This window comes from Thermobia domestica, chromosome 9 (assembly GCF_964235325.1).
Source record: "Thermobia domestica chromosome 9, izTheDome1.hap1.1, whole genome shotgun sequence".
Lineage (NCBI taxonomy): Eukaryota > Metazoa > Arthropoda > Insecta > Zygentoma > Lepismatidae > Thermobia > Thermobia domestica.
Window position 1 is genome coordinate 140,181,327 of NC_137462.1, and position 26,974 is coordinate 140,208,300.

General features: G+C 36.2%; 1 protein-coding gene across 1 annotated transcript in view; it reads right to left on the bottom strand.

Moving 5' to 3' along the window:
• Positions 1-1,977: 1,977 nt before the first annotated feature.
• The window catches only part of LOC145695058 (uncharacterized), a 96,133-nt gene continuing 71,136 nt past the window's right edge, over positions 1,978-26,974 (bottom strand). The window contains exons 15-17 of the mRNA XM_081771894.1: positions 21,657-21,872; positions 18,467-18,686; positions 1,978-4,178 (exon numbers count right to left, since the gene is read on the bottom strand). Coding sequence (XP_081628020.1) covers positions 3,964-4,178; positions 18,467-18,686; positions 21,657-21,872 — 651 coding nt within the window. The 3' untranslated portion in view covers positions 1,978-3,963. The remainder of the gene's footprint in view (positions 4,179-18,466; positions 18,687-21,656; positions 21,873-26,974) is intronic.

Genomic DNA, 26,974 nt, shown 5'->3' on the forward strand with positions numbered 1-26,974 from the left:
GTGTAGAGGTGGTTTAGGAAACCGTCCTGGACGTTGATCACCATCCAATCATTATCCTGACTGTTTATGATTGTTATAGCAGATCTATTTTTAATTTGAATTGACACTTCGATGCAGAGAACTTTCCCGATTATTCCTTACACTCAGAACTCCACATCTTCAGACGATGATCCTTGGCAGCCGGTATTAAGTCATGTGGTACCCATGAATCCTACTTTTTCATCTTACCGACTACACGGAGCTGCTGAACGACAATGGTATAATGTACACCTAACTCATCTGCAATGCCACGAGAGGCTGCTTCCACGGTTCCTGATAAGCTCACCCAAATATGATGTTGGTTGGTGCCCACGGGGCTCATTTTGCAATGCTGTCACCCGAACGAATTTCACTAACCAATGGCGGATGGTGCGCTCCTTCGCCACTCCTGGTCCAAATGTACTGTTAATATCCTTTTGTGGTTTGTGCGGAATATCTGTTTCAGGTAAAGAAAAATCATTCGCAATTGTGTTTTTATGGTGCATTACATATGATCCTCTTCAGCAACTCATTCTCTTCTGTCAGGGCACCCCAACCTCTTTACTAGACATGCAAGTTTTGACGTAAGAAGCATGATTTTAGTCCATCACTGTGTTATGTTACTGAGATATTTCCCATCAGACGTCAAAGTAAACATTTCATTCACACGAAGCCAGTAGCGGATTAGAATGCATTTTTTTTTTGGGGGGGGGGGGGAGAAGTCTAGTCGCTTTTCTTACAGGGAAAAGGATGGAGATTAGACAAACTGTATGATTAACAAACTATGTATATGATTATCTTATATGACTCATATTATGATAGTAAGATAAGTATCTTTATGCCATAACAATTGTTCATGCTGGCAGAAACAATGTTCTTCAGTGTAAAAATATGGAGGTGCATGTTGTTCGAACCATATCTTCGGTGCTAAAAAGGAACAAATTAGCATTGAACAAAAGGAATCGAATCAGAGTTTCTCTTCTTCTGCCCAAATACTCTACCAAGTTGCTAGCAACACGTCAGTTATTACATATTCACCCTTCCCGCTGGTCTAGTGGCTAGCTCGTGTGCTTTTGATGAGCACAGTAAATTTAATTTCACAACATTTACTTTCATTAATCACTCGTCTCCTTGTGGCTAAAGGGCGTGACCAGTGACGTTAAACTACAGAAAATTCATTTCATATGGAACGCTTAATTATTATTTACAGAATGCTTACACATTCTCCAACTTAATTAAGAATACAACCAACAATCCATTGTAAGTCCACATATAATCTGTATTAGTCTGACTTCTTCTGATACTTAATTACGTTCTTATTTAGAACAAAGAGTGTCACACCTTCACACATATTAAATATCAAGCAAGTTCTTACGCTAGAGATACATGTAATTACTACTAGTCCTTACCGTTAGTCCAGTGGCTAGCATGCGCGCCTTTGGTATACGAGAATCTCACATTCAGTCGGGGAATTTTAAAATTTCAACACAATACGCTGATTCGTTCTTGGTAACATTGATGAAACGTTTCTGATATTTTCTAAAAATTATCCAAATATACTGATGTAAGTTACTCACCTGTGAAACGTTGATTAATTGAAAACATTCACATTGGCAGCTACTGCCTTTGGACTTGGAAGTGAGTGTGCACTGCCCAGAATTCATGAATGGTTAATGAAAGTACGTTATTATGAAAGAATTTGTAAAAATGAGAATGTGGGAGGAAGCGGTAGAACCCTGGGAAAATCTACTGACACGATATTGTCTACTACAAATTTACGTGGCATGGAAGTCCTCGCACCATAAACGTGAGCGATTTGCCATTGAACCATAGTGCTTCCCTAACATTTCTGTTTCAGGTTTGCACTCTTTGATTGTTTTGACTAGGGGTCTATAGACAAATACACACAATACTGGCTAATCTTTATAACGTTCGATAATCTTAAGTTACAACACTGAATAATTTAGAAAGACTTTTATTTGTTGTAATAAAAGTATACGAAATATCTAGTCACATTATAATACACCTTTTTACATAGTTCTAAACTGATCTTTTGCGCACATTATAGCTACATCTCCAAGGAATGCTTGCAAAAAGCATTCAACCTGAAGCTTCCACTAGCATATGCTAAAAACTGGAGAAAAGCATTCTTCAACGAGCTATATATAAATATACATACACACGTATACTTCGATATGTGTTACTAAAAATATGTACGACCACCAAAACAAAGTACATATTGTTACACATATGGTTGAGACGACATTTTAATGCGTTTAAAAAATCTTCACCCACATGACGCTAACATAAATGCGTTGTAGTTTATACAATTTTACGTATTTTTAGTATAGTTCTTTCACAGAAAGAGTTTAAATTATGCAAGTGCCTTGCAGTGAACACCTTTTTCCTTTTATAACAAATACAGAATTTTAACACAAATAACCAAATATTAAGTAATTCCTGATGTAGGAAATTTGTTCTCACAGAAGTATAATTTATTCACTGAAGTGTTAATATGAGTACTTGAAGTGTTCAACACCATTACGCTTAAGACGCACAGGTCGCTTTTAAGACTAAATGTGACGATGATGAATGATGATAACGTGCCATGATTTTTGAATCCAACAAAAACAAAATTACAATATAAAATAATTCTGTAAAAATAAATAAATTTATCTTTCTTCTTTGAAATATTTACTTTAAAACTAAAGAATCACATAAAAAAAGTGTGGAAACTAAACTGGCATTCACGTATATCCACAGCAAATGCGATCGAACGTTCTAGGTTGTTGTTAATTTATACAAGTATAGCTAACCACAACTTCCTTATACGTAAATAATGTTACATTATTATACTTTAACATAAATAATTGTCGTATCAAAGAAACAAACTGTTGTGTATCATTTCCCTTAACTAATGATATCTAACTTTAAAAAAAAATGTAAATACCATCTTTTTAAAGAATTTTATAGTCTTGTACTGTTACGCAAGTTAAGTTTCACTATTTCCAATTTTTTCCCCCTTTAATCTAGGTTATTTTAAAATTTTTCAATTCTCTTATTCAGTTTCACCATAATTCAACAGATCTCAGAATTGGCATGTGAATTCTACATTATTCTAATAAAAAAGTATTTTCTTTAAATGTGGTACTAACTTTGGTTCATTTTTAATTCTGTGTATACGTATTTTCTATATGAAACACCTAAAGTGTATGCCTGTGTACCATTTATCTATGCTTTACACACATCACTTCCTATGAGCAGCTCAAAAAAAAACTGAAACCTATTCATTACGCGCACACAAGGTTTTTTCTAGTAATATTAGCTACAATATTAAATACTTAATACTTCGAGCACAGTTACAAAATAATACGGCCAAAGACGTTGAACTGATGTGAAATAACGACGGATTTAGTCATTCAAAGATACTGTTACTGAACACGTAAGAAGAAAGCAAATCACAATGGATTCTTGTCTTCCGCTATTAAAACTAATTACGAACACTAGGGTTTCTCGTAAGATCACAGATTTAGATATACAATTAATCAATCTCGTTTTACGAGTTCCATAAAAGTCGTAAAGTACTTACATAGTAGCACTTGCACTAGCGATTCTCCCACAACATTCGATAGAATTTTTAATGAGAAAACTAAATCACATCAATATTTAGTATCAAAATATGCGGAAAACTTTATACAATACACAGAAATATATTCTAATTGCATTTAACGAATGTTCAGAAAACTACCAGCATAATAATCTGTATCACACCATTTAGTTTTAACATTGTTTACTGATCTACAGAGAACCACACAAAATAGTTAACTATACATAACGCAATTAAATACTAAACGAACTTGTCTTTTAACGTACTCATTCTTCTCGAACAAGCACCGATCTCTCTAGTAATAATTTATCCAACATAAAACTTATTTACAAAAAGCTCTATTCAAGATTTTCTACTACTGTTCCAGATGAACTATTTAACTGTGCTGTGGATGAAGCAATTGTAGTACTAGTAACTATATTTTCAGCTGTTCCTTGAAGCGTCATTGTACCTTGAACAAGATTTGCAGCAGCAGCCGTCGCTATACTTGTTGGTGGTCGTCCTGTTATTGTTCCGGAAGGTCCAATTATTCTTGCATATACTTGTTGTCTCCCTACAAAGCACAATTAGAATCGTAACCTCTTAGAGATATCGAAAAATTAGGAGACCCACGATAATTTATATTATAGTAAAATCTAACAGATATCATTTTACGCAAATTATGCTGCATAAATAAAATAATACTTTGTTATGTATTTCCGTGATGATTAACTTTTATGATATTTCAATCAACTCTTTCTACTGTGGCCATCGTCAGGGTACGTCTTTCCCGCACATTTTCATTTTAAAATTAATCAGAAAAAAAAATGTTGATTTCTTAAGTTAGTTACGTTCATTAAAAGTGTAAAAGAATTTCCGTACAACTTTATTGTAACATGCATGAAACGGAATCTGGAGCAGTGAACTAAACTGGACTAGCACGTTCAAGAGAGAATGTTCAATTATATTCAGTGTTTTCACAAATTTAAATATTAGTTTTACACGGAAAAGACGACGAAATTATGAAGATTCAAAAGATTCGCACTCTCCGGAAATAGAAGATTCTCCCTGACGATGACCTCAGTAAGGGAGATGGCTGAAATATCAGACAAGTTATTTAAAAATAATGACGTCAATACAAGATCAGTATTTCTTCCAGGCATAATTTCGGGGGCTTAGCTCCGGAGACGACCGTCTGTCCTTCTCCCCTCTCCGAGCTAAGATAAACTGATTTGCTATCTCATGCACCTCTTGTGAAAGGCACGTCCTTTAGCAAATAATATCCCAGTGCGTTCTCCCAACAAAATTTCTGGAAGGAAGTCTGTACAAGTTTTATTTTATTTACATATTATTAAACTAGAACAGAATCTTAAAAATGTACATTTATAAATCTACGTCAGGAAAATACAAATAAAAAGCAAAGAGGAGGTATTCTTACTAGTGTGCTGAATCACATGTACACAATCTGTCTAGTGGGGAAGGGGACTTTTTTTTGACACGTAACTTCAGTGCTGTCTATGGAGAAGGGTATGTATTACGTAGCAACACATTTCGGCTATCTTCCGTTAAAGTTGCACAGCGACGGTCGATCCGTACGGATTTTGTAATTGGCAGTACCTGCTGAACGTCAGTCAGAAAGGAGCAATGGAGCAACGTGCCAACATTAAACTCTGATTCAAATTGGGTAAAAGTGTAACAGAGACGTTTCAAAGGATTCAAATTATCCATGATAGTGACGAATTGAGCGGTAAAGAACGTGTTTAAGTGGTATGCATGATTTCGTGATGGTCGGGAAAGCACTAAAGACGACCAGTACTGGCTGTTTGAACTGACGAAAACGTCCAAATAATGACAAAGATTTTACACAAGATTCGTTGTGCATCTGCAAGGCTCACTGAGGATCTCACTGGAATTCCGAAGATCACTATTTATTTCATTCTAACCAAAATTTGAGCAAACGAAAGGTCTGTGCGGATTGTGCCACACGTACATTCAGTGATAAACAAAAACACCGCAGAGACATGAAACACGTAGCCGATGTGGATCTACGATTCTATGCCACCCATTGGAATAGGTGATGAAACATGGTGGTTTCAGTACGAATTAATGCCGCTAAAATTATTAGAATATTCGTTATCCGAATAATTATTGGAATAATCATTATCATCCAAATAATAATTATTAGATTAACTAATTCTGTTCGAATATTCGAAGAATTCATTATTTGAATTTTAACAGTACTAGTGCGAAGAGCTCAAAAAACGTCAGAACTCGAAATGAAAGGGTCAAGGCACTCCACACGCAAAGAATGTAAGCATGCAGAAGAGCCGGATCAAATCCCTGCTCATTGTTTTCGATTTCAAAGTCATCAATAACAAGGAATTCACTCTAATGGGTTACACTGTGAACACCAAGTTTTACGATGGTGTCGTCTACTGTCGTGTTGAGTGTGGCGAGTTGCTAGGTTCAATGGCACGTCAACTGGATGTTCACTCCAAATTGGAGGTGCGTGCAACGATCAGATTTCCATGGGCTAAACGGCTGAATTGCACGGACCTTTATCGTGAAATCACTGCTGTATACGGTAAGCGTTCAATATCTCGCCCAGGTTGTAAAGTGGTGTAAGCAATTTGACGCCTGACGCATGGATCTCACGAGCGAATATCACGAAGGCAAGACGTAACGTCCAGTACCGTTGCAATTGTTGACCGTATGGATGGATCATTAGAGAGAATTGGCGCATAACACTGCAGGAAATTGCCAGCCTGCTGAACATTTCGTATGGCAGTGTGTTCTCCATTGTTCACGAACACCTTGGCTTTCGTAAACTGTGTCAAAGATGGGTCCCACGTCTGCTCACCGACGTTCATAACGGACAACGTTTCCAATCGTCACTGGCATTTTCGCAACTGTATTCTCTGGAAAACAACGAGTTTCTGCGGAGAATCATCACAGGGGATGAAACGAGGGTCCACCACTTCACCCCCGAACCAGCGAGCACATTGACGGAATGGTTGCACACCACATCACCACGAAGAAGGCCAAGGTCCAACCTTCAGCAGGAAAAGTCATGGCAACATTGTTCTTTGACATTGAGGGTGTGGTGCACGTGGAATTTATGCCGCAAGGCACGACAATCAACGCGGCTTCGTATTGTCAAACGTTGCACCGGTTGCAAAAGGAATTAAAGAAAAGCAGCGGGGAAAATTGAGCGCTGGTGTGATTTTGTTGCATGATAACGCAACACCTCACACGGTCCGCTAAACGTCCAAACTGCTGCAACAATTCAAGTGGGAGGTATGACATCCTCCATATAGTCCGGACTTAGCGCTATGTGATTATCATGTGTTCGGTGAGCTGAAAAACAATCTCGGTGGACGACGATTCCGAAACGATAAGGAGGTGAAAACAGCTGTCTCTAGGTGGTTACAAAGCGCTGAAACGCTTCATCCCCTGTGATGATTCTCCGCAGAAACTCGTTGTTTTCCAGTGTTTTCAAAGTGATTTCTATTCATCCGGAATCGAAAAGTTGGTTGACCGTTACGAGAAATGTTTATAGTCTCTTGGTGACTATATGGAAAAGTGAACGTATAGTGTATGCTGTTATAGCCGTGTTACCAATGTGTAGGTGGTTTCATAAATGGCCATAACTTGGAAGTGTAACTTACTTTTTTGCTTCGCCCTCGTACGTGGGTATTTTGCAACGTCTGTTGATCAGGATTTGTTGTTCGACCCGAATATCAGCAACAAGGCTCATAATCTCTGTTGCATGAGAGTATACACTCCTGCACAAAAGCAGAATGACACGCAAGTTCTTGGGAAAAAAAAAAAAAAAAAAAAAAAAAATCGTGGAGCTCAATCATTCCTTTCATTTTTCGGATTTGGTTCCATGCGACTTCTGGAACAAATTAGCGTTGAAAGCGCGATTTGACATCATTCCAGACATTCAAAAGACTTCGACGGCGATTTAGGGAATAATTCCAAAATAGGAGTACCAAGACTACTTCACCAAGTTCTACAACCGCTTCAATGCATGTAATAACTCACGAGGTATCTACAATGGTGTTTTGAGAAATTAGGTGAATTTGTCTCAAACCCAGAGTTAGTTGTATATATATATATATATATATATATATATATATATATATATATATATATATATATCAGATATCTAAGTAAGGAAAGTCTGACGGCAATTACAGCCCTCTACGTAAAACCGTCTGTACCTAGAGCAATACAGTAATTTAAAGGTGGCCCATCGACTTGAACATTACTTCAAGGAGAAGGTGCGCGGTCTTATGTTGTGTTTGTTTTTTGTCGGCCAAGAGACAAAGACTATCTCACATTCCTCGAAAATTGGTGGTCTATGGAAACGGTGTTAGGAGCTATAGGGTACATTAACAAGTGGTAGGACTCTTTTCTCGTATAGGAGCAAAATTTTCGAAATCGTTTCAACATGTTTTCGGTTAATTTTAATGAAAAGTTTATCACATCCCCCCTTTTATCTTCCTAACTTCAAGGATTTGTGATATATTCTATTCTTACTAAAAACTATTTGAAATCTCTTTCACTCTCCTATAGAACATATATTTTTTAAAAAATCTTTTCTTAGCTCTTGCTTTTGACAAAGGAATATTCTGTACAGTACAAATTTATGTTTCTATCTATAATAGTTTGAGTTAGGTATTGATGAATAAGTCATTTTAATCTTTCCTTATAATAGTGCAGATAAGTATATCTTTAAAAAAACGACAAATAAATGATTCGTGTTTAGTTTTGATATTTCGTCCTATTTGAATTACGTTGTAAGCACTGGATCATTTAACATTTTTCTTAAAACATTTTTGATTACACAATTCCCATGTATTTTTTTACAATACGTTTCAGCTACGGTTTTCTCAATGACTTTCTCTAGAAGAAAAAAAAACATGCGGTGTCCATACATTTTCAAAAAAAATAAATAAATAAATAAATAAAAAATGTGACAACCTTGTCCCTCAGCACGTGCAGAAAAGACTTTTGTGGTTCCTTGTGGTAATGCTTGCGGAAGGGGCTATTTCTTAAGAAGGGTATGGGTAAGGGACGTTTATCGTTGGCCGAAACTGTACTTCTCAAAATTATTCTCTGTAAATATTTTAAAGCTTGCTGAGCATTACATTACATTTTTTTCAAACAGAAACTGTTTTCACATTTATTTATTTATGATTTGTCACATACAAAATTAAAAAAAAAAAATGTATCAACTTAACTGCATTCAAATGCACTTTAATTGTACTAAACTATTACAGCTGTATGCTGTGCTTTCATCAGTAGCTCGGGGAAAATTTACACGAAAGAAATGAGTCTTAGAAGTTTAAACAAAAAAAAACAAAAAAAAAAAAAAAACTTTCATATGAATTTCCCGGACATACTAACGAAAACAGAGACTGCTGAATCAGTTTAGTGTAATGGAAATGCATTTGGCCACAGTAAGTTATATTTTTTACTAATTGTTTTTACATTTACATAAATATACTTGAATTAGGAACGTAATTTCAGTCTATGTTTTGACTTGTGTATGCTTTATATAGAAGTGAGAACATAACATTGAAAAAACATCTCACCACATAAGAAGCCAGAATTGACTTGATCTCATTATTTAGCCGCCCTGTGAAGCCAAGAAGGTGTAATTAATTCGTAACTGGAACTTTATAATTATGTTTTAATCTTAACTAATTTTATCCACTCCTGTCTTGCCAACAGTGGGCATATTCAAGGCTATAAACTATTTACCTGTTCACTATAATATCTACAACGTCATCAAATTGTTCAAGAATAACAATTCTAACAAGAATACTTAAATCTGTTATCTTGTATACTCGCAATTATAACAAATCCATAACAGTTTTGAGTAATACGACGCAGTGTTGATCATGATTAAGCCTTACCTTGAAGAAACTGAACTAGGAAGCTGAAATCTTTATGATATACGGTACTTGTCATGTTTCTATAATGGTGCAAACATCAAGTTTCTAAGGGTTTAACTTCTTGTCCGTTCTCAAGTACAAAGTAGAAATGGGTAAAGTGTTGATACATGTTTTAGCATACTATGAGAGAGTTTGTGCCATTGTCCACGACGACTTGAACATTAAAAAAGACTGCAGTAAAGTGGATCACATAACTTTCGACAAGTGAACATAAGAAACTGAACGGTAGCTGTTTCGGGACATTTCGCAACATATTCCTGGATAAACTGGTAATTCATAGTAAGACATGAATCAATTCTTACAATCCTGCGACCAAAGGACAAGCTAAGGAATGGTAGCAGAGTGGATTTCACAAGATCAAGGAAGTTCAATTTGCAGACGTCAAGAGCAGAAAAAAATTATAGACGCGTTCCATCTCAATTCAGGCAGGTCAAGAAAAAATGTACCGGTGAAGTAATGGATTTTGGTAATTATTTTTTGTGAGTTCCTTGTGGAAAATTAAGAAACCCGTATTTTTTTATTTTCTCGAAAAAAATTTTTCTACTGAGATATTGCCTCCTCAAGTTCATTGTCGGTAATTGCTGAAGACCATAAAGTAGTATCTTGTACTACTTTTGATGAAGCATATCTCAGTAAGAAATTAACATAAAGAAGTAATTCTTTTTCATTGTGTGTAGTTTGTGATGTCAGAAGGTTATTCCCATGTCTTGTATACAAGGTGTCCAAAAATTGTGGCCACGTTAGAAAAAAAAATTCGAAAATTACACGATTTCGGAATTTTTTCCCTCTTTTCCGTAACAATATACATATTTGTTGTTTACAACTTTGAGTATGCATGGCTAGGCTCTTTAATGCAAAAATATTTTAAAGAGGTTGTGACGGTTATTTTAGCAGTAACAACAACGAAAAGTTGACCGTTTTCGCAAAGTCCGCCATATTTGGACGCAATTTTCTTAGAAAACGTATTTTCAAAAAATATAGTTTTTCAGTATAAATGAGCTATGTATGTGTTCTAAAGGCTCACCAATTTTTATGTTCAACCACGCACTGATTTAGATTTTATGGCTAAAAGTTTCCTTCGAAAAATTGTGTTCACGAGGCAAGTCGCGGGATATTAAAATTTGACGGAAGGCGATGCTTCGGCCGCCGATAATTTATTTCTCATCTCTGCGAAGTTTGCAGAACATGTGCTGATACAGTATATTAGTTACCATCGTTAAATTATATTGATCGGAAAACAGAAAAGAACAACATTGATTCGCAAAATGAGATCGACTATGAACACTGCTGCACAGTCGAAATCTGTTACCCATCCAGTAATAACGCAATGGGACAATTTGTGGATAATGGAATAATATGCTAGCATGCTTACAAACACAAATGTTTATATGCAAATATAAATACTTACTACTAGTGTGTCCTCCATGAAAAGCGACGAATGGTTTCCTCAGTATCAAAAACACTTATTTTGTGTGACCTTCCTGTGCTGCCTACCGGTACAGGTGTATTAACGACTTTTAAAATGTTTGTTAGTGGGATAGAACACGTATTTTCTTCCTTCATGTGCTCAGCGGGAAACCTCCACAATGCCCATGCGGTAACATAAACATGACAATTACATCACGAAACTCATAGTTTACTGTTAAAACTTCTGCCACCCAGGGTGGAAAAAAAAATCATGATCTTTTTTTTTTTTTTAATCATTTTTGTTGATTTTTTTGATTTAAATCGATTTTTTAAATTTAAATCAAATCTTTCTCTTCGTATAATACAAGTCGCAAACTGCAGAAAAAACATTAGGAATTAGTATTAAATATTAATTATGGCATTTAAGTGGAAGTATTGGGGTTTAATTTTGAATTAATCCCCAATCGTTAACCTATTTCAATCCCAAACAATGTTTCTTAAGCATTAAGGAAAAAACTTACAGCAACGTTTATCAACATGACACTTTTAATTTCACGAAAGTTACTGATATTTGGCAGGGGCATATTTTTTTTAAAAAATGGAACTAGCTAGCGGCACGAAATACATATAAAGTACATAAATTTCGCCTAAAATTAACTAACTCACTCTATAGCCTATTTAACCCGGAGGTTCAATGTCGTGTTCACAAAAGCTCTCCTGACTTCTATCCTTAGTCAACTGGATCCAGTTTTTACTTTGTATTCCTATTTTTTGCGAGATGCAACTTAATATTGTCCTCCCATCTGCGCTTAGGCCTTCCTAATGGTCGTTTTCCGATTGGACTTCCAGTTAAAACTTTGAAAGCGTTCCTACTTTCTTCCATTCTCGCTACGTGTCCTGCCCACCTGAGCCTCCAAGATTTGATGACCCTAACAATGTTTGGTGAATGGTATAAATTATGCAGTTCCTCATCATGAAGTTTTCGCTATTTCTCATTTCCGTTCCTTTTGGTTCCGAATATTCATTTCAGGATTTTATTCTCAATTACTTTCAGTCTGCGTTCTTCCCTCAGCATAAGCGACCATGTTTCACAATCATACAGCACAACAGGCATAATTATAGTTTTATACATTTTAAGCTTCAAATTCCTCGACAGAATTCGCGACGATAAGAGATTTTGAACTGAATAATAATACGAATTCCCTGCTTTTAGTCGATATTTAATTTCTTCGTGAATATCGTTTTCTGATCCTATATATTAGCCGATGGAAGAACTTTGTCTTTCTGCGATGAGCTTTTGTAAGTCAAAAATTTTCTGCACGAATTCCAAAATAAAAAATCAAAATGATGACGTGAAAAACAGTTCAAATGCGAGTTGTCCGTGCATTTAAGACATCTATACATAGCAGGCACGTTTTTATACTTTTCTGTTAGCTATTTTATTTCCTCTGGCAATTTTCCTGCACAGGCGCGGCAAATTTTCTGCGATCACATCGCAGATCGCGGCATGTTCTGCTATGGGGTTAATATTAGGAAGTATCCACTTTATCAAAAGTATTATTCGATATTTTAACGCATCCACAATTTGTCGTATTACGATTCCGAGGAACTTCTATGTATTTAGTACATAAATTTCGCCCAAAATTTTAAAATCTAATTTTTTTGTTTTGTTTTTGTTTCGGAGGGGACCGGGCCCCTCTAAATACGCCCCTATTATCTGGAAACAAACAAATAGACGTGGAACACAAGAGTTTTCATCTTAAATGTCCATGGTGATTTCACCGTTGGAATAGATATTTTAAAACCCTGTGTTACAAAGAGAAGAAAGCAGGATTCACCCGTTACCTGTTCAAACGGAATTTTCCCTGATCGTTCTCTACATGATACTCGTTTACATACTGTGCTTACATACATTTGAGTCTCATTGTATTATGATTATTATCTTCCATATCGAAATAACAGAACAGAAACGGGATTTTACTTACTTTCACTTTAAATTAATTCATTTCGGAATTTGATTTAAATCAACGATTTTTGTTTAAAAAATCAAGCGATTTAAATCAATCCACCCTGCTGCACCCACCATTCATTGTCATAAAAACAAGTAACAAAGCAACCAGACTTAACATCATTTAACTGCATAAAGCCATCCCCAACATACTTTGTCTGGTTCGTAGAGATCATGACTGACTGTGCGAGATAAGTACATTTTGTCGTTCTGGGAAAGCAAAGGATGACATTTCTGAATATCTATAATAGGACGAACCTTTTGCCACGCCGACACTTTCTGTTTTCGAAAATCTTCCACATCCGAACTTCGTAATAATATAATTTTAATTTAAGGTACATAATCTTGCACAGTTAATGCAAAATCTTGTGCATTCTTGATCACTTCAGTAACGCTTTTGCTGAGATTGTGGTGTGTAGCAAAATGTTTTACAAGTCCCCCAATGCCATCACACGGTCCTTTTCCATGTCCAACTACCGTGAAAAGCCATTGTTTAAATTTATACGAGTGATTTTTCAGTTCCTGAAACTGAAATCGGTTCTTGAAGTGGCTAGCTGCTCCATCGGAAACAACTGTCAACTTCATTATTTCTGCCTGGCTTGCCAATTTAACGTGCTCCTCAATTTTTTTCACAGCGTATATAGCATGGGCGGTGTCATGTACTTTATCGTCACTAACAACAGCGTAGGATCGAGTTTCATTGCCACTGTATGTAACTGAGGTGAAAATTGAGATTTGGTTGGATTGTCAGTGGTAACTTTGTATTTCCCTAGGCAGTATTACAAACCAATTTTCTGCAAACGTGCATTACTAAATAACTACTATCGTCACGCACCTTAAGTTTTTCAGTAGCTACAGCTTTCCTTTGAATTTCCTTCACTTCCCTATGCACAAGAACTTTAACTGTGACTGCACCAATGTACGCGACGAAACTTTGCAGAGGGACGGTTTTCGTTATAAGATCATTGTTTTCTCAAACTGCATAAGAAACCTCTTCTGCTAGGTATTCTTCCAATTTCAGAGAACCGATGTGTATTTCTTCTATACCAGGGCAATCGGCACATTCTTGTAGCTTGCAACTTTGACTGTCAATTGAGCATACCACAAGTGAAAAGAGCTCCTGCCTGGAACACTTCTTCTTGACTAGTTTTTTTTTTTTTTTTTTTTGTTTGTTTTGTTTTGTTTTTTGTTTCTCAGAATATTTAAAGCAATAATGGTAAGTTTGAAGTTCGCACAGCAGACACAAACACAAAGTCTCTATAGGGTTGGGGTATAACCCATTTCGGCCGCAGGCTATAAAATTTTGAGTGGCTAATTTTCAATTCTGGATTTTCTCTTCTAAAGACTTTATATATTTCCTTAATTGACCGTGTTAGGTATCGCTTAACTTTCTTTGTCTTAATACCATCTTCTACCACAGTGACAACATCGCTTTTGTTTGGGCTTTGACGGGAGCAGTCAAATTCGTCACATAGATAATACTTCAAAGCTCTTTCAACGGTGTTCTCATCAATTGGATGGCCACAGTATGGGTCGGGATTTCTGTAAATTCCTTTGGTTTTTATTACTGTTCTTGACTTGTCAATTAAGTATTTTGTTACGGAAGGGAATAATTCTAGTGCCTTTGACCTGGAAATGGAAGTTGGTATTATCGTAGCCAATCGTACCTTTTCATTGTAAGATGTTGCGCTAAAGCCTTTATTGATATTTTCTTCCCATGCTACACATGCAGAACACTTAACGGGACTGAGTGGGATGGTTTTAGTTGGTGTAAGGTCGACGTCGTACACTGAACTTACTGTTTTCGTTACAACGTTTTCGAATTCTTGAGACAGTTTACGACGTTTTTTGACGCATATGACATTCGTTGGTGACTTTTAAGACTTGTCGGTGGCACAAGGGGACTAGTGTCTATTTCCATTATTCGGGCGGCTAAATTTAAAGAATGTGTGAGAGCTGCAGGATCTTCATACCTCTGCTCATCAGTACCAGGTGATATTGCCGTGGAAGTACTATTTTAAATATTTAGTGTGGATGGTTCAGGAAGGTCTTCTGTTGCACTTAGATAATACTTAACACACCGCGAACACAAAGTATCAGCATCCGAAATAAGAAGTTGAGGATGACAGCGTTGAATTACTCTAACCAGTCCTAACTCGCCAACAGAACGAAATTTTCTTGACTTTGGTTGATAAATCACTTTTTTGTGCCGTTTTGCATACTCCGCATACTTTACACGGTATTCTGTAAACGTACTCATTATGAAGAATTACGATAAAAATAGGACCGGTTAACAGCTTAAAAACGATTGTCTAAATACATATATTTGTGAAAGTATACAAGGTATTTAGTCACTTCCACACAATGCACCCAATATTTTCACTGAAACGATCACTTTTTATTTTTTTTTATTTTTTATTTATTTATTTTTATTTTTATTTTTTGAGCAATGACTTAGTTTCAGAGGCCAAGAACGCCCAAGTATTTTTCCTTTCAAGATTTATCTGTAAACATCTTCCTCGATAAAACTATTAACCACGAAGAACTGAAAATTACACAATTATATGCACGAGAGAGACTGAAATTATAATTCTGCAGAGCACTATGTCAACAACTTTGTGTACATGCCGTGTCCTAGCCACACTGTACATGTTTACAACATGTTCTCACGATTACGTAAATTAATGAAAATTCCAGTCTTAGTTTAAATTTTAAGAGCCCGTATAGTCGAAAACACAAGTTCTTCAAAATGCGAACCTTAAGAACGTACTCAGTTAACATTCGAAGGCACTACAAAAAATTACGATGAGAAGTGAATGAGCAGCACAACTAACCACTCACAGTACACTTCACATTTACACTCGAAATGATCTGGTTGAGAATGGGTTTGCAAGACAAAGTGCTTTCTTTAGGACTTCGGGAATTTCCCAATCTTTACAGTCAAAACCAATGACTAACATTAGAAAAAATCCCGATTTTGCAACCGTTCGGTAATGGCCTCTATTTAGGGAATGTCCAGTTTTTGTTAATAAAGGGCCAAAGAATATTGTACAATTTATTTTTCCATTGAAACATGTTGCATAGAAGTGGTGGCCTCCGCTTGTTTGTGGAAAACTAGAATCAGTTGGAATCAATAATAATAACTCCATAGCATGAAACCCTGAAGAGCTTAAGCCGGCCAGACAGCTTTTCGCATGGGTGAGACGTGGTCTTCACCTCGGCTCCCACAGTTGTATAACCTGGCTTTCCAAACCAGAGTCCGCTACCTTTCTATTCAGATAGCTCTCCAGTTGTCCTTACGATGCAGGGTAACACCGAAATTTTTGAGCAGCCGGGAATCGAACCCGGCACTGCTCACACTGAAAGCGAGCGCGTTACCGACTTGGCCACGCAGTATAATAATAATCATAATCGTCATTATTATTATTTCATTTATGACCTTTCAGCATAGGACGGGGTTACGAAAAATGTTGGAAAGAAGTACATCAGGACTTAGTTTCAAGGTATCATCCCAGCATTCGACTGGTGTAGATAACGATAATTGGAAAATATGTAGAGTTGGAAACTTCTGGGTTCGAATACATGGACTCCTGGATAAGAACTCTCTACCTCCTCCTCCTACTACTGGAAATAGCAATTTATTACTATATTATTATTATTATTATTATTATTAGGAGGAGGAGGAGGATTTATTGATTGATTTTGAGTTTAGCGCCCGTTCAGCACCGAGGCTATATGAAACGTGGACCTACTGATTAACGTGGAATCCGAAATACATGAGCTCCCGCCAGGAATCAAACCCGGGTCTTCCCCATACGCGCGTACGCTAATCGCTTAGCTACGAAGGAGCTCGAGGAGGAGGAAGGGACGAGATTAAACATGGTAACTAATGTATCAGCACATGTTCTGCGAACTTCGCAAAGGTGAGAAATGAATTATCGGCGACCGAAGCATCATCTTCCGTCAAATTTCAATATCCCGCGACTTGCCTCGTGAACACAATTTTTCGGAGGAAACTTTTAGCCATAAAATCTAAATCAGTGCGTTGTCGAACATAAGACTTGGTGAGCCTTTAGAACACATACATAGCTCATTTATACTGAAAAATTATATTTTTTGAAAATACGTTTTCTAAGAAAATGGCGTCCAAATATGGCGGACTTTGCGAAAACGGCTAACTTTTCGTTGTTGTTACTGCTAAAATAACAGTCCCAACCTCTTTAAAGTATTTTTGCATTAAAGAGCCTAGCCATGCATACTCAAAGTTGGAAACAACAAATATGTATACTGTTACGGAAAAGAGAAAAAAAATTCCGAAATCGTGTAATTTTCAATTTTTTTTTCTAAAGTTGCCATAATTTTTCAACACCCTGTATACAAGACATGGGAGTAATCTTCTGACATCGCAAACTACGCATAGTTATCTATTAGAAAAAAAAAAAGAATTATTTATGTTAATTTCTTGCTGAGAAATATTTCGTCAAAAGTAGTACAGGATACTACTTTTTTGGGCTTCAGCAATTACCGACAATGAACTTAAGGAAGCAATATCTCAGTAATTTTTTTTTCGAGAAAATAAAAAACAATACGAGTTTCTTAATTTTCCATAAGGAATTCATAAAAAAATTATTACCAAAATCCATGACTTGACCGGTACATGCCCTGTCTGAATTGAGATGGAACGCGTCTATAACAATCTTTTGGGATAATGTGGGTTCTGCTACTGGATACCTCCAACAACGTTAAATCAATGTAAATATTACTGTGATCTATTAGCGAAGTTTAGGGGAAACTAACAAAAATGTAGAAGAAACTTCTCCAAAGATGCTATCAAGTTGCATGACAAAGCCTCGTTACACACTGCACGTGAAACAGTGAAATCAATCTTCTTAGATTTTTCAGTGTTACTCCATTTATTCTCTTAGCCTGACTTGGCACCCTCCAACTACTGTTCCCAATCTAAGAAACGCCTACAAAGACAATTCTGGTAGTGTTCAGGAGGCAGCTAATGTAACAAGTGAGTAGCCGCACAAGAGTCGGAGGAGGAATTATGTTTACAGGACTTCAGAAACTACATGACAGATATCGCAAATGCATGGACTTACAACGGGATTTATAAGAATAGTGTGGAAGTTTCAGTTCTTCAAAGTACGGCTCAATCTTTATCAGCACGTCCAAGAATGTTTAGTAAGAATTAAGAGAATCTATCACTCACCTCTCTACTACAAAGAAAAATCAATATGTGATCACATTTGGTTAGTTCTCTCACCTTCCTAGATTTTGATTTCGATTCTCTTCTCGTAATGTACTCTGAGCGCCAAACACGACATATGTTTTGTTTTAATGATACACAATCCGTGAAGTTCATTAAATCCTTATCTAACTATTTACTGTAAACGTAATATCTAATAAAAAAAACACCTATACTTTAATTTTTTTAAATGCAGATCATCATCACGAACAAATTCCTTTATTACTTACCTTTATTTGCAGTTGTCTGTGAAATTGGGATAACTTTCAAACCCTGCACACCCTGAAGAGTTTTAATGTTCAATGTTCCACCTTGGAAACCGGATGGTAACAAAATCTGTTGAGTGCCACCTTGTTGTAATACTAATGTACCTCCTTGTGCCCGCAAGGACTGAGAAGCCAACACAACAGTCTGTCCTGCAGATGCTTGTGTCGTTGTCAATATGACGTTCTAGAATAAAACAAACAGTAAATGTGAACAGAAAACAAAATACACAGAAATATTTATTTATAAATTCAAGTTATATTGAAATACTAAGCATAGGATAGATTAAATATTCCTTGCTTGAGAGACATACACAAGAGAACAAGTCTGTTGATCTTCAGAGAGGGAAACTTTAAGATACAGAACTGGTTATATCTAGATCAGTTCCTGTCAGTGGTTTTCTTTTTAGCTACTATCAACAACTGCCACCAGCAATAATTATGCAACTCGATCTTTAAAAAAAAAGTATTATGTATTAAAATTATTCTTTCATTTAAGAGTCGGGGAGGTCGTAATGAAGATCAATCATCTCGAGGATCGAGGTTCTACATTTGTTTCGAATTACAAAGAATGGAGTCTTCTATAAAATACGGTAATTAAGTATATAGAGGACTGACGTGTGCAAAATATAGTATGAATTTAGCGTATGTAAATGTTATATATAGTGTCGTGTTTAATTGTACACATACAATATATTATTTGAAACAAATTGTGGTGTATATTCATTTGTAGCATATTTCATAAAATGATATTCACGAAGTCTTGCAGTTATAGAAAAAAATAAAATATGAAAATGCTAGTTAATTAGAGGTCACACGAGACTTTATCTAAAAATGGCACCCACAGATACTACAAGTCAAAATAAAGCGAAAAATATATATAATTGTATACTTTTCTGGTCCTCATCTGGAGACGCGAATTGCACTATGTGGCAATGTCGCAGATAAAGAACCACAGAGAAGATCTACCAATCTATGAAAACAGTTACATCGATTCTTTCCAGATGGAAATTAAAATCGATATACAGTGTAATAAAGTGTTTTAAAATATGTAGTGCTATTATGAAAATTGTAATTCTTTAGACATAATCAGAAATATACATGCGTGTGTGGTGGGAAGAAAACTATCAGGTTTCTGGAATGAATGAAAGACCTGCTTTTTCGGATGATTATTACCAATTTATTAATCTGTGAATTTTCTCAAGCGAGTTGGTTAGATTCAACACTATACCCAAATACAAGGTGTTTCAAAACAACACCGACGTTTGGGAGGCGATTCCTGACACCAAGATCAGACAAAAAGTATAGACCAACTTAGGTGCACAAATGCTTCCTTTCGGAGTTATAGGCTGCCGAAAACATGAAAAAATGAACTTTAAAGCTTCATAGCTCCAATACTATGGAACCCATCGTAGTCGGGCTAAGACTTCACTTAGGAACTAATATGTGCGCTATCCAAAAATACATGTCTCAGAATCCTAAGATACTAACGCAACAATTTTTATAGAGGGAGTTTTTTCTCGGACATATAATTTGAAGTACTCACCAATACTTCTATAAAAATTGTTGCGGAAATACCTCAGGATTCTGAAACACGGATATTTAGATAGGGCACGTACTAGTTCCTAAGTGAAGTCTTGACCCGACTACGGTAGATCCCAGAGTATTGGAGGTATAGGCCTTTAAAGTTCATTTTTTTCATGTTTCCGGCTGCCTATAATTCCGAAAGAAAACATCTGTGCAAGCAAGTTGGTCTATACTTTTTGCCTTATCATGGTGTCAGGAATCACCTTCCAAACGTTGTCGGTGTTGTTTTGAAACACCCTGTATTGGTAAAACAAAATATTGCAATTTGTTCGCTTCTAGCTTTGTTGTGGTATAACATGTATTTATTGTTATCTATTCTTGATTTTACTAGTCATTTTTTTTTCTTAATGAATTTTATTTACAAATCAACAAACACTCTGAGAAACTGAATTAATTTGATGTGTTGACTTAAAATTACGATGATCTATGAAAGTAAAGAATAATGAAGATAAAGAAAAAAAAAAAGAATAGTGTTATTTGTTGTCTACTTATAATTTAATCCCAAGAATATGTCCGAATTACCTTTGTTAAGAGAGGACTTCCTTGTACCAACACTACACGATTTGTACCTATTCCTTCTACATATATCTTCAATTTCTGTAAAATATTTACACTAGAAAAGTGTGTTTATGTTCATTCAAATGTTGTGCGAGTTCTGAAATACTGGTGTCTTTTTCCTTCGTAACCGTTCTGTGCTTTTTAATGCGAGTTTTATTCTTTTCGTTACGTAAGCGGACCCAGAACACAAATAAATAACAATGATTTCTTTAAAACTTCAGAAATTAAAAACAGAATATATTGATACAAGGATACAGGTTTTAAGTCAGAAAATTAACGCTGTTAGCAAGAAATATGTGGTGTTAACAATATATAACTAAACGTAGAATCACACGCGCGTCTAGGAATTCTAGAGAGCATGTGCATCCACAGAAAAGCATATATACGGTGAAACGGTAAATAAAGAGACTGTATCCAAAGTACTCAGACACTAAACTTCTACTCAGAAAGCTGTTGCACACTACAGGAAGAAAAAAAAAGATTACTTAATGAATACTTATAAAATCTCTGTATTTGAAAAATGAAATCTTTGAGTTTTACGTCCCACGGTTATGCCGGTTAGGCTAAAGGAGACGGTGATGATGAGTAATGAATGAAATGGTGGAATGAAGAAAGTGTGAGGAAACGGGAGAACCCCGAGAAAACCCACGCACACGGTGTTTGTCCACCACAAAGTTCACTTGGCGGGGGCTGGGATCGAACCCGGAACCTCAAGCACCAAAGGTGAACGCTCTACCACTGAGCCACCGCGGCCCAACCTCTGTATTTGAGTATAAGACACACTCCATTTTTTAACTTACTTTCAAAGGAAGAAAATAGTCTTATAAACCTGTTACTACGGGAGTTCTATATTACATTTACTTGAGGAAAACAAAGAAAAGACATATCCACTTTACAAACAAAACGACAAACTACTGACTATCAGGTAGAATGATTACATAAAACAATGATATGGAGACGTCAAATCTCACGAGTTCTAACAAATATGCAATTACAGAATTACATTTATTACCTGTCCCGTTGCTCCTTGAATCGGTGTTCCTTGTGTTTTACTGGCAAGTATTACAGGCTTACCACCAATATGGGCTAAATTTAAACTTCCAGCTGTTCCAGGAGTTACCATACGGACACCAGTCCCAGCACTAGCAACAATCGGTTTCCCAGTCGCAACTTTTGCACACTGTTGTACAGTTTGATTAGCAGTTGCTAAACTTATAGTGGGTTGAGTCTAATAATAAAATAATAGAGTTCAAACATTAAAATAATAATTTTACTAAATGTTTCAATAGTACACGAATTACTGCATAATACAAAATAAAAATACAGAATTGGATTCTGATATCTCAAGTCATTACGCGGCTTCTTTTTCTTATTTCGAGAAAAGTGTGTGGCGAAAAAACAAAGTAATACACAAAATATTTTACAAAAGTTTAAAAAAATAAAATAAGAGAAAATCGTTAAGTCCAATTAAAATACCATCCTTCTAGCTGTTCACATTGACCATGGAATGTGCCTCGTGGCTGATAGTAGTGTGTTTTATTTATTTACTTTTATTTTTCTCGACGACGAAATCGAAAACATGTTGTATTAAGTTATTGCAATTTTGGTTCCGACTTTAACTACTTAAATTTGTCTGTGGTCGTATTTTAAGATTATAAGTCTAAATTATTATCGGTGTTATATATCTCACTATTATGCTGTTCTAATTCAAAAGTTATATGAAAGATTTCAGACTCGACTCGTCACTTTTTGTGTGTCTAATATGCTCCTTCAATCTAATGTTTACACGTTTTTTAGTTACCAATGTAAATTTTATCAACTATTGTTGAAGTGAACGATACTTCCACTCACTAATTTCAACCCCAAATTATAGGAGTAAGTCTCCAACTTCTAGACACACAATGTCCTATGAAAATCAGTGTGAATTTAATAGAAATATATGTTACATAAAACTGGAAAGAACGCTCTCCCTCATTATTGTCCCATTTCAACTGCAAACAATTGAGAAGACTGGAAATTCTCGAGGGGAAAAAAAAATAATATTCGACGTTATTACAGAACTTTTATTTAAATCTTCAGGGGAAAGGGGGGGGGAGTTAAGTAGTCCTGATCTCTAACCTCAACTGCAAGACGGGAATTATGTGAAAGCTTCAATAAACACAAACATCATATTGTATAAAAATCTAATATTATTTATGAAAGTTGTCGTAGAATATATCTTTTTCAAAAAGTCGGGGGGAAGTTTACTCTCTAATTCTCGATTGATTTTAATTTCAAGTAGTGGGAATGATTAAGCGTCAGAAAGTATACGTCATATTCCATGAAAATCTAATATATTTTACATTAAAAAATCTAATATATAAAAGATACCTTGAACTTATTTTTTAATCTGAAAGAGGTGCGAGTACTCTATACAACATTAGAACTAAACTTACCGCTCATTCTTGACTGATTTTAATCCCAAACTCCAGAGATAGCGAAAAAGTTAAATAATAATAATATCGTATCAAAACCGAACCAGTTTTATACAAGTAATCATGAAAGGTATTTTTTAAACTGGGGGTGGAGGTAGTCCCCATACCACACGAGGAGCTGAATTCATCGCTCATTCTTGACTGATTTTAAGCCCAAGCACTGAGGATTATGAACAACAGCCATCAAAGAAAATGTACATTATATTGTCTCAAAACCGAATGAATTTTAGAAAATATATCGTGAACTTCTAAAAGAAATCGAGAGGGGGGGGGGATAGGAGGATAAATCCATTCTTTATTCTTTACTGATTTTAACTCCCTGAAGACGGGATGATCGGGAAGCACCAAAGAAAATGTATGACATATTACGCCAAAAGCTAACATTTTTTAACGAAAATTATCAAGCAACATATTTTTTAAATTGAGAGAGGAGGTTGGATTCATATTTTCGTTTTAATTTCAAGTTGGGGGGATATCGACAATGCCATACAGAAAATATACACTAAATTTTGTCATAATCGAACATTTTTTGTGTGGTTTATATTAGAAAACTGTCTCACATGTATATGTGTAAACTTGCAACGTAGGGTAAATTTTACTCTTTTTTTCCTTCCTTCTGCATGATGGACTGCAACCCCAAATAATAGGGTTATTTTTGTAAGTGGAAGGAAGACACAACTAAGTTTCATTAAAATCGCGAGTTATCGTGCAATGGATTGACGGACAGATGGCTTGAGTCCCATAGTAGAAGCTTTCCCAACACTCGGTTCAATTACACATCTCAAAAATCACAGTATCCTATAACCACTGGCGCAAATCCCGGGGGGACGAGGGGGACATGTCCCCCCCAATGTTGGGCCTGGGGGGACAGTCCCCCCCAATAATCTGACTTAAAAAGTGCTTTTTGGGATAGCTTGATGATTTGTATCCGACTGCCACAAAGGAATGTAAGATGAAATTGATTTCTCTTGGCTTTTCCATTTTTTAAAAAGAATCGTAATCTGTAGTATTTCAAACTGAACTTCGTGCTGTAGTGCGTTTAGTAGTCTCATCAATATGTATTAATTCCACTCCCACTACTTGGGCACAAATTGCAATAAATGCCAGACACTAGCGTGCGCAGGACATTGGGAATGTGGGTGCCAGATCTAAAGTACCACCATATGGAATGTCGTCCTCCCCCCCCCCCTTTCCCCTGAGAAAAGATAGCATCATTGCATCCGACGCTGCGTCGGCGACGCACGGCACACATGCAGACGGGAAATAATTAACACGTAATCTCTTCTCAGTTTGTAATAATTCTACATAAAAAAAGTTTGTCTAATTGGGGTGCCAAGGCACCCATGGCACCCACGTTGCGCACGCCTGTGATGCCAGAAGAGGATATACCCCTCTCCTCATGCTGAAAAGTTGTCTCAGCTATAGGTACGGGCACAAATTCCAGGGAAATGGGGGATATATGTCCCCCCCCCCCAACATTGGAATTGGAGGCTCTCCCAATAATCCGATTTGAAAAGTGCATTTTGCAGAATGATCTGTGTCCGAGTGCCACAAAGGAAAGTGAGATGAAATTTGTTTCTCTTGGCTTTTTCATTGTTAATAAAAATTAAGGCGTGCGACTGTGCGTGACGTAACCTGATATGAAATCTTCTCTCCTTTTCTCCCACTAGGCCCTTGCACACGAAGAATATATAGACTATCCAATGTCAGTAGAACCCATCTTTTCAGTAAATGGACATTTAATCTATTTGTAGTATCAGCCTAGGCATCTACTCATGCTTCGTAAGCTAACTAACTCTATAGCCTATGGAACCGGGAGGTTCAATGCCGCGTTCACAAAAGCTCTTCACTGACTTCTATCCTTTGCCAACTGGATCCAGTTTTTACTTTGTATTCCTATTTTTATGAGATCCATCTTAATATTGTCTTTCCATCTGCGCCTAGGTCTTCCTAATGGTCGTTTTCCGATTGGTCTTACCGCTAACACTTTGAAAGCGATCCTACTTTCTTCCATCCTGGCTACATGACCTGCCCACCTAAGCCTCCTAGACTCGATGACCCTAACAATGTTTGGTAAACCGTATAAATTATGTAGTTCCTCGTTATAAAGTTCCGCCATTCTCCATTCCCGTTCCTCTTGGGTCCGAATATTCGTCTCACGATCTTGTTCTCAAATACTTTCAGTCTATGTTCTTCCTTTAGAGTAAGCGACCATGTTTCGCAACCATACAGAACAACAGGTATGATTATCGTTTTATATATTTTAGGCTTCAAATTCCTCGACAAAATTTGCGACGACATGAGATTTGAACCGAATAGTAATACGAATTCCCTGCTTTTAGTCGATATTTAATTTCTTCGTGAATATGATTTTCGTCTGTTAATATTGATCCTAGATATTTGAAAGTATCCACTTTATCAAAAGAATTATTTAATATTTTAACGCATCCATAATTTATCGTATTACGGTCCCGACGCACTTCCATGTATTTAGTTTTCTCTGCATTTCTCTGCACTCCCATGCCCCTGCAAGCGTTTAATAAGATCTGTGCATTTCTTTCTATTATTTCCTGTCATTCTCTATTAAATTTACATCAGCATATGCCATAACCTGGTGAATACCGTCCAATTCTAGGCCCTGATTGCTATCTTTGATTTTCCTTATAGCGTATTCCAGCACAAAATTAAATAATAATGGCGACAACGCATCTCCTTGTTTCAGGCCATTCTCGACGGGAAAGCTCGTGGCCAAAAATTTTCCTACCCGGACTTTACTTTGGGATTCATTTAAACATGACTTAATAGATCTAATTAGCTTTTTCGGTATTCCAAATTCTGTAAGAACGTTGTACAATGTTTCTCTCCTAACCGAGTCGTAAGCCTTTCTAAAATCAATAAATAGTTGATGTACCGGGGTATTGTATTCCCACTTGTTTTCGAGTATTTGGCGAATGGTAAATATTTGGTCGATAGTTGATCGATTTCGTCTAAATCCACACTGATAATCTCCAATCATTTCATCTGCGTATGGGGTCTATCTTGCTAATAGAATGTTTGAAAGGATTTTATAGGATGTTGACAGAAGAGAGATACCTCGATAAGTCAGTTTTGTCGCCTTTCTTGTGGATTGGAACAACGATTGATTCTTTCCACTCTTGTGGCAATTCTTCCTTGTTGTAGATAAGGAGAATGAGTTTGTGTATCTTGTTCCAGAATTTTTAGCCTCCAGCTAAAATTAACTCAGCCGGAATTTCGTGTACACCCGCATATTTGTGTTTCTTTAATTTCTTTATAGCGATTTCTACTTCTATTCGGTTGGGTTCTGGATATACGTTTCTGTGGTGTGTATCTCCCTTTCCCCACGCACATTAGTTTTTGCTGCGTGTTAAGCAAATCGTTAAAGAAATCTTTCCATCTTTCTAAAACGCTATCTGTATCAGTGAGAACGGTTCCATCAGCTTTCTTTAATATAAGCACGAGGTTGATAGCCTTTCTTAAATTCGTTGATCCCTTTATACATGTCCAGAATGTTTTTATTTTTACTATTATCTTCAAGTTCCTAAATTTTAGCTTTCAAAAAATTGCGTTTCTTTGTTCTAAAAGTTTTGGAAGTTTCCCGCCTGATGTCTACGAAATTTTGCGTGGTTATTTCATTCGGTTTTGTAGCCAACGTAATTTTGCTTGTTTTCTCTTTTCTGCTTGTTCGAACCATGGTTTGTTGCTACGTATTTCTGCGTGTCCCAAATTTTCTTTTGAGAGAGGATGCTTCGTAAGCAAAGAAAAGAATTCAATTACTGGAATATTTTCTCCAGAATCTTAAGGTTACATCTGTTAACTAAAGAGTATATGACATGCG